Genomic DNA, 13,998 nt, shown 5'->3' with positions numbered 1-13,998 from the left:
AGAACAAAAAACTCTAAAAAATATCTTGTGTGGACTGTTGGTTTGATCTGAGACAATTGGACTTAGAATTTAGGCAACACTCCCTTTGCAAAGGACTTGGCCAATGCCAACTTTCATGAAACCAAATGCTTGTGAATTGAAACTTTATCTGGTACATCATTGAAGATCCATTTAAGTTCATCTGCAACATGATCATAGTGAAGCTGTTATTTTGAACCTGTGCCTAATGCCATCTTTGAAATCATCTGCTACATGGGAAAAACTTGAAGAAGATCACGAAGTTGTCAAGCTTGGATGTGGCTATCTTTATTTGATGTCTTGCTCTTCAACTTGCTATTTGTACATTGATTGTTGTGTGATTCTAAAGTCGAAGGGAAATTGGGGTTTCTATATGACATTCTTGTCTATTGGATTGCAGCCAATTCGTCAAATCTTTTCAACTCTTAACTTTTAAATTTATGCTTAGGATTAGTCTCTCCATCTCCTCCCCACTTATTTAATTTCAAAATCTCTCCCTCCTTTAAAAAATCTTCTTTGATTGTATCTGTTTTCTAAACTTTGACCATATTAAAAATTAGAAACCTTGGCCTTATGCCATTGCACTTTCAAACTTTTTTAAACATACTTGTAAATAAACTTAACTATACTTGACTTAAAATTTCAAAAAGCCAAAAGAACTAACACTCATTCAAACCATTTTTAGGCCTTTGTGCCTTTGTAAAACTTAAATTTTTGTTAAAAGCAATGCATCCACTTTGAAATTGTTACCACGAACTACGAGGTTTTAATCCCTCATTTTTATGTTGGTACGTAGGCACAAGTCCGAAGATCTTGTCAAACACAAAAATATAATTAATGAATTCTTTTCTCATCCCCCCATTCTATTTGTTTGCAAACATTATTTTATACAAAAAAACACATATGCACATAAAAAAAGGCTCCCTAGGAGTACCTAGGACACTTTGGGTGCTAACACCTTCCCTATGTGTAACCAACCCCCCTTACCTGTAATCTCTGGCATTTTATTAGTTTTGGTTTGAAAACTTCTTAATTTTGGATTTTGTTCGTACTTTTCCCTTTTCCCTTGGAAACAATAAAAGCACGGTGGCGACTCTTAATATGTTGACGTATAACTTATCCATAGCTTGATGGTCATGAATTTACCGCTACATTATGCTAACCTCAATCAAACATGCATGAAACACTTCAATTATTCCCTAACACAGAAGAATGAGTAAACGACTAAGCTGACTGTTGGTCGTCTCCATTCATGAACAAGTAAGCCAACTACAAATATAATGGTTGTATGGTTGTATCACTCAGACCGGGGTACACAGATGTGACATACTAAAGGATGATAGATAAGGCCGATAGAAAGGAAACGATGATAATGCCAGTAAAATACCAAAACTCGTGTCATTTTGAAGATAAAACCGATCGCTAGGCGACCAAACTTTGACTCCCTGGAAACAATTGTCAATGGAGCACATACAATTATCCTTGGGTTACAAAGTTAATTGGGGAAGAAATCAAGAATAAGTTTCAAACACCATAATTGCGTTTCCCTCGACCAGATAAGTATGTCTCACGGGTCTTCAAAATTTGAATAAATAAATCTACTAACTAAAATAATATTACACATATAAATATTATTATAATATTTGGCAATATGATATAAACTCTGTGGATGAAGCCTGTCTCCCACTAGGCGAAACACGCTTGAAGCGCAGCTGACGCACCCCTCTTAGGAACTAACTATTCCAAGAACACATGCAATGGAACCCTAAAGACGCCTACCCCAAACCATGACAAAACCGAGGGGTATAGACAGGACCCCACCTTTGATTGGGGAGGGTTTCTAGTGATGCTGAAGAATACTATAAACTCTTCTCAGTCGGGGATATTAACGACTAAAATTGGTCGCTATTCTGATTCACTTTAATCGGGAACACAAAATTTAGCGAATGCACTGAATCTCATAAGTGGGACAAGCCCCTTTTGGGAAAATAATCAAATTCAGTAGCGCCAAGAACAAAAATCAAAAGCTGAGTCGAAGCTTTAAAAGTAACTCAACAACGACCCAAATATTAAACTAGAAAGTTTGTGAAAGAAATTAAATAAATCACATCATACACAAAGAGAACATCAAAAGGGGAGGTAAATACATAATTATCATTGTTCATGCAATTAATAAGGAAACACCTGGGCATAACACCCAGTAGACATTATAATAAAAAAAGCGAAGCCTCTCCACCTTGAGACGCTGCATCGAGGTCTTCCACCAAGTCCCCATCCCGAACGACCTTGAATGGGTCAAGTTGCAAAGGGGGAACAATGATATTCGTAAAAAAGTGTTTCCACCTGGTCAGCCGACTGGTCGAAGGCTCCATACACATTATTGAAAGTTTGCTGAAGAGACTCGTCGACTCTCTTCCTCATCCAAAACACCCGATTATCGTAAACATCCCAGTCATTTTCTTGGGATTCCATCACCTGTTGAAGATCTATAAAAGCCTCGTTGGCACAAGACTTCATCTCTGTGGCATCAATGGTTATGTCTATTTGAGACTTATTCTCTGTCTCTAGGGAGAATTCAAGCTCAATGATCCTGGCAACTAAAGATGAAGGGGACTAATGAATTTCCGAATCCTTCTGAAGAGACCAGTAACAAGTCTTCATATCTCTCTTCATATAACTTTGCCAGGGGTGAGAAAATCCAATTGAATGGAATACAAATTGATCTCACCTGATCAGGAGGGCCTTCCAAGGTCTTGGTGAATGGGCCGGAGAATGAAATGAGAGGGGGGTGTACCTGCAAGGTGCTCCAACGCTTAAGTCAGAAAAGGTACAGAATGAGATTATCAGAGTGTGAGTTAGAATACCTGCCCCTTTGCCATGAAAGGGGTATTTATATTGAGCCCCCAGCGCTGGGCCAAGGCTCCTAATGGGCTGGATTAGCTAGGCCCAAGGAGGAGCTGCCAGGGGACGCGTAAGAAGCGTTAAGACCTAGACCAAGGTCTGCCCCCTGGTCCAACTGCCCCTATCCCTAAGGAGACAATATAGGGGAGTTGGGTGACGTGGTGAGTGGGATGCCGTTATGGCTCTGCCCGACACAACTTAGGTGCCCGCGGCGTGGGTTGACGATGAGTGGATGGAGATCATATGAGGAGGACCCGCTCGTTGTCCGACACGTATTTAAGGGGCCGGGGAGACATTCTTCGGGCGGACGGTCGTTCACCTGACGTGTCCTCGTGGTCGCTTGGACACGGTCGTTTGGACGTGGGCTTGGCGAGCATTGGGCCGTGCCGTGCCTAGTGTCACGGCCCAGTCCAGAACAGGAGCCCCCCAAGTCGAGTCTCTGAGCCAGAGAGATGACTTATGTTTCAACTAAGGGTTCCCCGGGACGATGGGGAAGCTTGATCGTTAGACAGGTGAGGTTGTAACAGACCTATTCATGACTGACATTTTCTCCGGGAATGTCGGGGATGGAGGTGATCGGTTGGTCTGCACCTTCCTTGTAGTAAACATGGGTACGACGCGGGGAGGTGGCGTCTTGGTGAGTCGAGGAGACGGATAGGTGCTCGGGTCGTTTCAGTTTCTTATCTTTGATAGACGTGTCTCACGATTAGTGGCGTCGCTTCGTTTCGCGCGCAAAGACGGCGTAGGCAGGCTAGGCAATGATGACCTAGCGTGTTGGTCTACGTGCCAAGCCCTATAAAAAGGGGTTGAGTAACTTCATTTCTACCTTTTTTTCTCGCTCATACGTTCACCGGAGTTCTCCACCTTCTCTCTCGTTTGCTTGCTCAACCGTCTGGACCGCCGTCTCCGCCCGTCCTCCTATCTGAACCACCGTCTTCTGCTCGGACACCACCGTACCCCTTTCAACTTAACTATGTCAGGTATGATTTCCCACTGTGACCCATTCTTTTTCCTTGTTGTTTTCTGTCAAACGCATGCTATTTTTGTAGAAATGTGGTTAGGTTTAACTTGGGAACAGTGTAGTGGACTGTAGGTGTATATTAGATGGTAGAAAATAGGGTTGGGATCCTACTGTACCGGGCACAAACTTCATATGCTGGGCAATACTTGCATAGGCTGTATGAAGTTTGTGCCCGGTCTCCATAGAATGCGCGCGCCACCGAGTTGAGCGCGGTTAGTGTCCGTCGCCGCTACGCCCTTTCACTTGACCTGCGGTGGAAGGGTGGATTTGATATGACGTCGAATTCACTCTTTCTGTCTGCGTTTCAGGTGCTACCGGGCGCTTACGACCGAGGAAGGAAGATTCTGGGTCCTCCACCGAAGACGCGACAATCGCTCGTCTCCCTGTCGGGGATGGGAGTGTCCGAGATGGTACCGAACACGCCTCCTCTTCCGGGCAGGTCGACTTCTCCTGGGTTGCGGACGAGCCCTTGGAGGAGGAATCAGACTTCTGTGACGAGGCCATCACTGCTCACGCTATGGTCGAGACCATAAGCCGGGAGGATCCACCAAACTGGTATTGCTGCGCCCCCAAGGAAGAAGACCGCATTTGTCATCATTTCCCGGGGAAGCAGTTCACCATGTATGAATTTGCTTTTCGTGAGGCGGGGATTAGACTGCCCTTCAACTCCTTCCAGATGTCGGTCTTCAAGTGGCTCCGGCTGGCGCCGTCCCAACTACATCCTAATGCCCTCGCATTTATGCGGGCATTCGAGTTAGTTTGCCAGTTCCTCGGCATTGGTTGCACCCGGGCTCTCTTCTTCCACGTTTTCCATCTCCAGAGGTCCGGTTCCCGTGGTCGCCACAGTTGGGTTTCTTTCAAGCAGCCCGTGCGTCTGTTCAAGACGTACGAGGATTCTGTTCGCCATTTCAAAAGCCGGTGGTACGTGGTGATGCCGATTACCCGGGCTGCCCTTCACTCTCTATACTACTATCAACGGGAACCCAACGGGGAGGAGACGCTGATGTCGAAGATACCGCTGAGGTGGCAGCGTGATCATTTCGATCTCTCCACGGCGCATTACCGGGTCAAGTACGCGATGCTCGGCGAGGAGGATAGGCTCGCGTACAAGAAGCTGGTCGATTACGTGCAGAGCTTCAGCTTGGCGTTCTGGGCGAATCGACAGGGCGTGCCCTACCTGGATGAGGCCGGGGAGCTAATCACCGAGACGCGTTATATCAATACGAAGGCTCTGCTCGAGTGTGATACCGAGGAGGAAGCTCTGGCGTTATTGAGTAGGCAGACTTTGTTTAGCTTTTTATTTCTGTTTATGACTTCGGTCGCTAATGTTTGTGTGTAATTTATTTGCAGGTGCCATGCCCAATGCTCGTGATCGGGTGCTGAAGCTAGCGAATCAGGTCGGCGCTCCTGACCGGGTGCCCAAGAAGAAGAAGAAAACTGCGGCCCGTGTCTCGGAGACTGCTGGCGATGCCGGGGTCGGTCCCTCGCAGGCGGCGAGCGTGATTCCTTCCTCTCCTCCTCGGTCTAACCCGATCAACATTCCTGATAGCAGTCCGTCGCCAGCGGCTTCTCCCCTCCATAAACGGAAGCGTCCGGCTGGGGCCCTTACCAGGTCGTCTCCAGGAAGTCCGAACGGACCGGGGAGCTATCTTCTACCTCCCTGCTATGTGGAACGGTCGTTCTTCAAGGCCGAGGAGTCGATTGTTGTGCCCGCGCCTGAGGCCAAGGCTATTCTGGACCAGGATGCTGCCGCTCGGAGAAAAGATCTGGCCAGGGATATTGCTGCTGTCATCCGGGTGATGGAGACGGCCATGGTTTTGACCGACACTTCGGTCTCCACTGCCTCGCTGGAGGGTGCCCTTTTGCAGGTCCGGGCGGAGAAGGAAAAATTATCTAAAGATCTGTCGGACTACAAAGAAGAGCATCAGCTGCAGGAAGGGCTGAGCCGGAAGCTGGAGGAGGTGGAGAAGGAGAGGGACCAGTTGAAGGCTGCGACGGCGAGCTTGGAAGAGCAGGTGGCCGACCATCAGAAGCTGACCGAGGACAACGCTGGCCTACGGGCTCAGGTTGCGTCTCTCGAGGGAAAGGTCCGTCCTCTGGCAGATGAGACCGAGGAGGAACGCGCCCTTGGTTCGCGCGGTGAGTTGCTAGGGCATATTCGGACTCTCAACCAAGATCTCGTGGCCTGCTTCAAAGAGGGTTTCGACAATGCTGTCGAGCAGCTCGGGCTTCTGAACCCTGAGTTGGTGACAGCAGGGTCGGCCTATAACTACTGCGTCCGGGATGGTGAGATTGTCTGCCCGTTTGAAGTGGAGGAGGAGCTGGGGGGAGAAGAAGAAGAAGAAGAAGAGGATGAAGAGGTGCTCCGAGCGGAGTCTTAGTTTATCTGTTTTTCTTTGATTCTAGTTATCATGGCCTGCGTGCCTTATGTATTTTGGCCTTCGGGCGTTGTAATATGGCCTTCGGGCGTACTTGGCTTCGGCTACTGTTATCGTTTTTAATGTATGAATATTTTCGTTATCATTCATTGTGCTCGTTTGTGTCTGATACTTGTTTGTATGAATTCGTACTCTGCTCGACTTTGTTAATCTCCTCGGTTTAGGGAACCGACGAAGTGTCGGGCTTTGTGCCCGTGGGTATCGAAGCCCGGGTTCGTTGTTCGAACCCTGGTCCCGAGGCTTGGGTCCTCCCATCGCGAGCTGGGTGCCCTGCCAGTCTTGGTACTTCGACGTTGAGCCTTGGTCAAGATCCCAACCGTCGGGGAGGGTTGTGTTTGTTATGTGACCCCGGATCGTTCCCGGGTCTCGTGGTTCCTCCCTGGGGTTTTGGGGACGAAGAGCGTGGTCGTACCTACCACGTCTCCCCGTGGTGTATTTAGCTGTAATATTGTCTAAGTTTTTCTGCGTTCCATGGTCGAGCGAGTTGTTCTCCTTGTAGGTTTTCTAGGTAATAGGCCCCGTTGCTCGTTTTGTCGCGGACGCGGTAAGGGCCTTCCCAGTTGGCCGCCAGTTTGCCCTCTCTCGGGTTTTTCTGGTTTCTTCTGAGGACCAGGGTGCCGACCTGGAACTCTCTTTTTATGACTTTCGCGTCATGGCGTAGTGCTATCTTTTGTTTGAGGGTTGTTTCCCGGAGAGCTGCTTCGGAACGTATCTCCTCGACTAGGTCGAGCTCGGCTCTAAGGGTTTCATCGTTCATTTCCTCGTCTAGGGGCTCCTCTGTCCTCCTCGTTGGCGTCCGTATCTCCACCGGGATGACTGCCTCGGTGCCGTAAGTTAGTCGGAACGGGGTTTCCCGGTGGTAGAATGTGGTGTCGTGCGGTAGGCCCATAGGACGCTATGTAGCTCCTCGACCCATGCCCTCTTTGCCTCGCCGAGTCTGCGTTTGAGGCCACGTAAGATTACCCTGTTGGCCGCCTCTGCCTGCCCGTTCGTCTGCGGATGCTCGACAGACGTGAAATGCTGTGTGGTGCCCAGGCTGGCGATGAAGTCCTGGAATCCTCCGTCCGTGAATTGTGTCCCGTTGTCTGTGACAAGTGCCTGGGGTATACCGAACCGAGCGAGGATGTTGCGTTTGAAGAACCGGAGAATGTTCTGCGCGGTTATTTTAGCCAGTGCCTCCGCCTCGATCCATTTGGTGAAGTAATCCACCCCGACGATGAGGTATTTATTCTGATATGATCCGGTGACGAAGGGTCCGAGGATGTCCATGCCCCACCACGCGAAGGGCCATGGGGAAGACAATGATTTGAGGTCGTTCGGGGGTGCGAGGTGCATGTCGGCATGTCGTTGGCATTTGTCACATCTTTTGACGTGCTCTTTCGAATCGTTTTGCATGGTCGGCCAGTAGTAGCCTGCTCGAAGGGCTTTTCGTGCGAGCGATCGTCCGCCGAGGTGTTGAGCGTTAATTCCCCGGTGTATCTCTCCAAGTATGTCGGGGACTTTCTCTTCCTCGACGCATTTGAGTAGTGGGATGGAGAATCCTCTCCGGTAGAGTTTGCCTTCGAGGAGTACGTACGAGCATGCGCGTCGTTTGACGGTGGTCGCCTCTTTCGGGTCAGCCGGGAGTTCGTCTCGTGTGAGGTAATTGTAGATGGGTGTCATCCAACAGTGGGCATCTCCAATAGCGTTGACCTCGAGTGGAGGCGGTAGTTTGTCGATGCTGGGCCGCGGGAGAATTTCTTGGATTACTGATTTATTCCCACCCTTTTTCCTCGTGCTGGCTAGTTTCGAGAGAACGTCTGCCCGTGTGTTGTGCTCGCGGGGTATGTGTTGAACTTCCCATTTTTCAAATCTATCAAGTTTTTCTTTGACGAGGGACAAGTACCCGAGGAGGTTGTCGTTCTTGGTTTGGTATTCTCCTCGCACTTGTGAGGCCACGAGCTGGGAGTCGGTGGATATTTTTACCTCTTTTGCTCCCAGGTCCTCGGCTAACCTCAGGCCTGCGAGGAAGGCTTCGTATTCGGCTTGGTTGTTTGATGTTGGGAACGCTAGCGCTAACGATACCTCTATCAGGATCCCTTCTTCATTTTCGAGGATGATCCCGGCCCCGCTGCCTGATGTGCTAGAGGCGCCATCGACGAAGATCGTCCATTTGTGGGCGCTTTCTGCTGGAGTCGGGCAGTGGGTCATCTCCGCGACGAAGTCGGCCAGCGCCTGAGCTTTCAAGGCTTTCCTACTTTCGTATTGTATGTCGAATTCGGAGAGTTCTAGTGACCACTTGAGCATCCTCCCGGCCATATCCGGGCGCCCGAGCAGCTGTTTGATTGGCTGGTCGGTCCTCACCTTTATCGTGTGTGCGAGGAAGTAATATCGTAGTTTCCTCGCTGTGCTGATGAGGGCCAGGGCGACCTTTTCGATTTGCTGATATCGGAGCTCGGGACCTTGGAGTGCTTTACTCGTAAAATAGATGGGCTTTTGTCCTTCGTCGGTTTCTCTTATTAGGACGGCGCTGACGGCCTCGGTCGCCACGGATAGGTATAAGTATAGGGTTTCCTTTTCTGATGGCCGTGATAAGACCGGGGGTTGGGACAGAACCTTCTTTAGATGGAGTAGCGCTTGCTCGCATTCATCGGTCCAGTCGAAGGTAGCCTCTTTGCGAAGGAGTCTGAAGAATGGCAATGCGTGCTGGGCGGACTTGGCGATGAAACGGGAGAGTGAGGCGAGCACTCCATTGAGTGACTGGATCGATTTTTTGGTTTTCGGGGTCGGAAACTCCGAGAATGCCCGGCATTTGTCGGGGTTGGCCTCGATCCCTCTTTCGGTGAGATAGAAACCGAGGAACTTGCCTGCCCGGACTCCGAACGTGCATTTCTCGGGGTTGAACCTCATTTTACACTGTCTCGCCTGCTCGAATACCTTCGTAAGGTGTCGAGCATGGGTTATCTCCTCGTGTGATTTGACGATCATGTCGTCCATGTATACTTCGAGCATGTCCCCTATTTCGTCCTTGAAGACTTTGTTCATCATGCGTTGGTATGTAGCGCCAGCGTTCTTGAGCCCGAACGGCATCACGTTGTAATAGTAATTGCCCGTTGGGGTCATGAACGCTGTGTGTTTCTTGTCAGCGGGCGACATAGGGATCTGGTTGTATCCACTATATGCGTCCATGAAGGACAAGAGTTTAAAACCTGCAGAGTTGTCAACGAGCGAGTCTATATTAGGGAGGGGGAAAGCATCTTTCGGGCAAGCCCTATTAAGATCAGTATAATCAACACACATACGCCATTTTCCATTATTTTTCTTAACGAGGACTACATTAGAGAGCCAGGTTGTGTACTGGGCTTCAGAAATAAAATTTGCCTCTAAGAGGTCTTTTACAGCTCGCTCGGCAGCCTCTGCCTTTTCGGGCGATTGCTTGCGTCTACGCTGCGCTATGGGCTTGGCTGCCCGGTCTACAGCTAGCTTATGACACGCGATCTCGGGGTCCAGCCCGGGCATTTCTGCGGCATTCCACGCGAAGAGGTCGGAGTTCTCTTTGAGGCATGCTACTAGCTCTTCTCTTGTTTCCTCGGGTAGTCCCTTACCTATCTTCACCGTCCTTTCCGGATCGTCCCCAAGAGGAATGAGTTCGAACTCCCCGTCGGGGATTGGTCGGACCGGGTGTTCGAGAGAGCGTTCCTTGGGGAACCTCCCCTCTTCGGTCTCGTCCAGCCCGATGCGACAGTCGAGGTCGATGGCGTTGACTCCTCGGGCAGGATCCTCGGTCTTGAGTTTTTTGTTGTTGCAGTTGCTCTTCGTGCTGACTACGGCCTGTCCTTTTACTGCGGCGTCGTAGCATCGTCGGGCTGCTTCGATGTCACCATGGATGGTGACCACACGTCCCAATTTGGTGTAGTATTTCATCTTCAGGTGGACGGTGGATGGGACCGCAGTGAGTTCGGCCAGTGTCGGGCGTCCAAAGATGCAATTGTAGAGAGACGGACAGTCTACGACCAGGAATTGGATTTTGACTTCCCTGGCCGTTTCTTGTTCGCCGAAGGTGACGAGGAGCTCAACATATCCCCACGGTCTGGTTGTTGCTCCGTTGAATCCTTGGAGATCTGATCCGACGTAGGGGGCTAAGTTGGTCTTGTCTAGCTTCAGAGTCTTGAAGAGGTGGACGTACATGATATCCACTGAGCTGCCTTCGTCGACCAGGATGCGTCGTACGTCGAATCGGGCCATCTTTGCTCTTATCAATAGTGGGATGGCCGAGTTCGGGGATCCGCCCGGGAGTTCCTCCAGGAAGAAGGATATTGGGTTGGATTTTCCCCGGTATTTTGTCAATGTCGCTTTCTGCTCGGGGGCAGTCAGTAGGAGTTCGTCGAACTTACGTTTGACGGAGAGGGCCGCGGATTCCCCGTTAGTTCCTCCTCCTGATATCACCAGTGTGGTAGGGAAGTCTTCCCAGGGGCTGAGTGCAGTGATCTTGCCCTCGGGCAATGGTTCGGGGAGGAAGAAATCTTCCGGTCGTGACACGCAGAGGGCCACTTGATAGGGAGAGTTGTCAGGGGGTGTGTTTTCCCGGGGTCTCTTCTTCTCTGGCTCGTCGTGTCTGGGAGCTTCGTTCTTCCTCGTGTACTGCTTCAGGTGCCCTTCTTGGATTAAAATTTCAATCGCATCTTTCAGGTGGACGCAGTCTTCGGTCACGTGCCCGTGACTTCTGTGGAACCGGCAGTACTTTGATTTGTCGGTGTGGGGCTTTGGTGCAGACGGTTTTGGGAACCTGACCCTGCCCTGCTTAAATTCAGAGTTGATACATTCTGCGAGGATACGCTCTCGAGGAGCTGTCAGTAAGGTGTACTCGCTATATCTGCCCGCGGGGCCTCTTCCTTCCCGGAGCTCGCGAGGTCTTTCTTCTCTTCGTTTGTCTCCGTTGCGACGGGAAATGCTCGTGTCCTCGCGTTTTGAGTGCTCGGTCTCCCCAGCGTTACGTCCGCTGCGGGCATTGTGTGCCACCTGCTTTTCCTCGTATCTGATGTAGGCCTGGGCTTTATGCAGGAGCTCGTTTAAGGTGCGGGGAGGCTCGATCCCTACGGCTCTGCTAAGTTCACTGCCGGGTAAGAGACCTCTCTCGAGGAGATACTTCTTCATGTGCTCGGTGGTATCTACCTCGACAGCTTCCTGGTTGAATCGCTCGATGTATGAGCGCAGTGTTTCATTCTTCTTCTGCACTATGGCTTCAAGGGTCGCCTCAGTCTTGGGGTGACGACGGGAAGCTGTAAAGTGCCGGGTGAACATGGACCTCATGACTCTCCATGACGTAATGGACTCAGGGGCCAAGCTTTTGTACCAGGCCATGGCCCCTTTCCTGAGGGTCGTTGAGAACAGTCGGCATTTGAGGTGCCCGGTTATATCATTGCGGTAGTCGAGCATCGCGTTGACGTTGTCGACGTGATCGTCGGGATCTGTAGTCCCGTCGTACACAGCTAGGTTTGGCGGTTTCTCCATGCCTTTGGGGAGCGGGGCCTCCATTATTGCCCGAGATAGGGGGCAATGCAAATCTTCCTCGTCGCTCCTTAAGGGAGACAGTTCGTTGTTGTCGGGGCTGTGCCCGCGCCTTGGTGATGTTCTCGCTCGACCACCGTCACGACGGGCGCGTGCCCTGCTGGCGTAGGGTTCGGGAGAGCGACGTCCTCGCTTCTTCGTTGGCTCCGAACGTTGTTGTATCCTACTCACCGGCTGGGGCCGGGCTTCTTGTCGTTCGACTTCGAGGGCCATGATTCGTTCGTGCTGCTGGTGGAGCATAGAACCGGCCTGATTGAGGGCATTCACCATGGCAATCATTACGGCGTCTCCTTCAACGGGAACGGGAATGGGATGAAATGTCTCTGCCCCTAAATTGTGGGCGTGAGGGGCATCTCCGTTGTTTTGGGGCTCTGGAGACGGGGTGGATGGATGACCGTCCCGAACGTCCGCTTCATGGGATGGCGGGCCGTCGTCCATATTGTAGTTGACGAGGGGACGGCTGTGATCGCTATGTTGTTCTCCGGCCATGTTGGAAGGACAGAAATAAATGAGCTTTTGATCCTCGTTTGATGAAGATGGGGATAGCTAGTCCCCACAGACGGCGCCACTGATCTCACCTGATCAGGAGGGCCTTCCAAGGTCTTGGTGAATGGGCCGGAGAATGAAATGAGAGGGGGGTGTACCTGCAAGGTGCTCCAACGCTTAAGTCAGAAAAGGTACAGAATGAGATTATCAGAGTGTGAGTTAGAATACCTGCCCCTTTGCCATGAAAGGGGTATTTATATTGAGCCCCCAGCGCTGGGCCAAGGCTCCTAATGGGCTGGATTAGCTAGGCCCAAGGAGGAGCTGCCAGGGGACGCGTAAGAAGCGTTAAGACCTAGACCAAGGTCTGCCCCCTGGTCCAACTGCCCCTATCCCTAAGGAGACAATATAGGGGAGTTGGGTGACGTGGTGAGTGGGATGCCGTTATGGCTCTGCCCGACACAACTTAGGTGCCCGCGGCGTGGGTTGACGATGAGTGGATGGAGATCATATGAGGAGGACCCGCTCGTTGTCCGACACGTATTTAAGGGGCCGGGGAGACATTCTTCGGGCGGACGGTCGTTCACCTGACGTGTCCTCGTGGTCGCTTGGACACGGTCGTTTGGACGTGGGCTTGGCGAGCATTGGGCCGTGCCGTGCCTAGTGTCACGGCCCAGTCCAGAACACAAATGAAGTTCCCGATCAAAATGGACTCATGCCAAGTATTTCTGAAGCCTATCCTTATAAGAACGATAAAATTCCATAAGAACATAGCATTGTGTGGAGTGGGATTCTAAAGTACAGTGGGATTCTAGAGTACAGAGCTTTACCAGCATGAAACACCCTTGGAAATCTTCCCAACTCTCAAAAAAAGGCTAAATAGTGGAACCTTTTAGTGTATCATGATAAGCCTTTGATCCCTAACATTATACCTATAGGGGCGTGTTATAGCGAAAAGATGGAAGAACAACCAAAAAGAGGGTTTTCAAAACTTTAATATCTCCACCTCAAGCTCAGATAAGTGCAACTGCAGTTTTATCCAGATGAACATACACTCATAAAAGAGAATGAAATAGTCCTCGAAACTACTGCATATTATTTTACCTGACTTTACATGGAGAACCAACCAGTCATAGGGATGGTCAACCAGGATTATAGCCTCACTCATAGCCGATGGGTTGAAGAAAGATCTTAGTTATTCCCTTAATATTCAGGTGGAAGGAGATTGGGGTAATTTGTGGAAGATTATAGCTCCTCCAAGAGATAAACACGTGCTTTGGAGAATTTGTCGTGGGTGTCTACTTACTCAAATTAGACTCCGTCAACACTTTGTCCAGTGCCCAAATAATTGCCAATTGTGTGAAGGTAATGAAGAAGATGATTGACATGTCTTCTTCGAGTGTCTGACGACCAATCAATGTTAGATAGATACATGTTTGAACCATATTGTTGTTCCTAGAATTGTTTCTTTTAACAATGAAAAATCCATCCTTCTTAATATCTGTAGCAAGGAAGGTAGACATGTAATAAGGAGAGTTGTTGTTATGTTATGGGTGGTTTGGAATAATAGGAATAATTGGATTTGGAATA

At 50.1% G+C, this 13,998-nt stretch overlaps 1 protein-coding gene across 1 annotated transcript; it reads right to left on the bottom strand.

The window, feature by feature from the left end:
* Positions 1-8,500: 8,500 nt before the first annotated feature.
* LOC127123865 (uncharacterized) lies at positions 8,501-12,414 on the bottom strand. The gene is made up of 2 exons (XM_051054046.1): positions 8,722-12,414; positions 8,501-8,611 (listed from the first exon to the last, which is right to left on the bottom strand). Exons 1-2 carry the CDS (start codon positions 12,412-12,414, stop codon positions 8,501-8,503), a joined length of 3,804 nt encoding a protein of 1,267 aa, XP_050910003.1.
* Between the last annotated feature and the right edge of the window lie 1,584 nt (positions 12,415-13,998).

Source organism: Lathyrus oleraceus, chromosome 2, assembly GCF_024323335.1.
Source record: "Lathyrus oleraceus cultivar Zhongwan6 chromosome 2, CAAS_Psat_ZW6_1.0, whole genome shotgun sequence".
Taxonomy (NCBI): domain Eukaryota; kingdom Viridiplantae; phylum Streptophyta; class Magnoliopsida; order Fabales; family Fabaceae; genus Lathyrus; species Lathyrus oleraceus.
This window is presented reverse-complemented; position numbering and strand designations above follow the sequence as displayed.

Excerpts from the sequence above, each read along its gene's own strand:
- LOC127123865 (XM_051054046.1), bottom strand. The coding sequence starts at position 12,414 with ATGGCCGGAGAACAACATAGCGATCACAGCCGTCCCCTCGTCAACTAC. Across the intron at positions 8,612-8,721 it reads TCCTCGCACACACGATAAAG|GAAAGCCTTGAAAGCTCAGG; the intron begins GTGAGGACCGAC and ends ATACGAAAGTAG.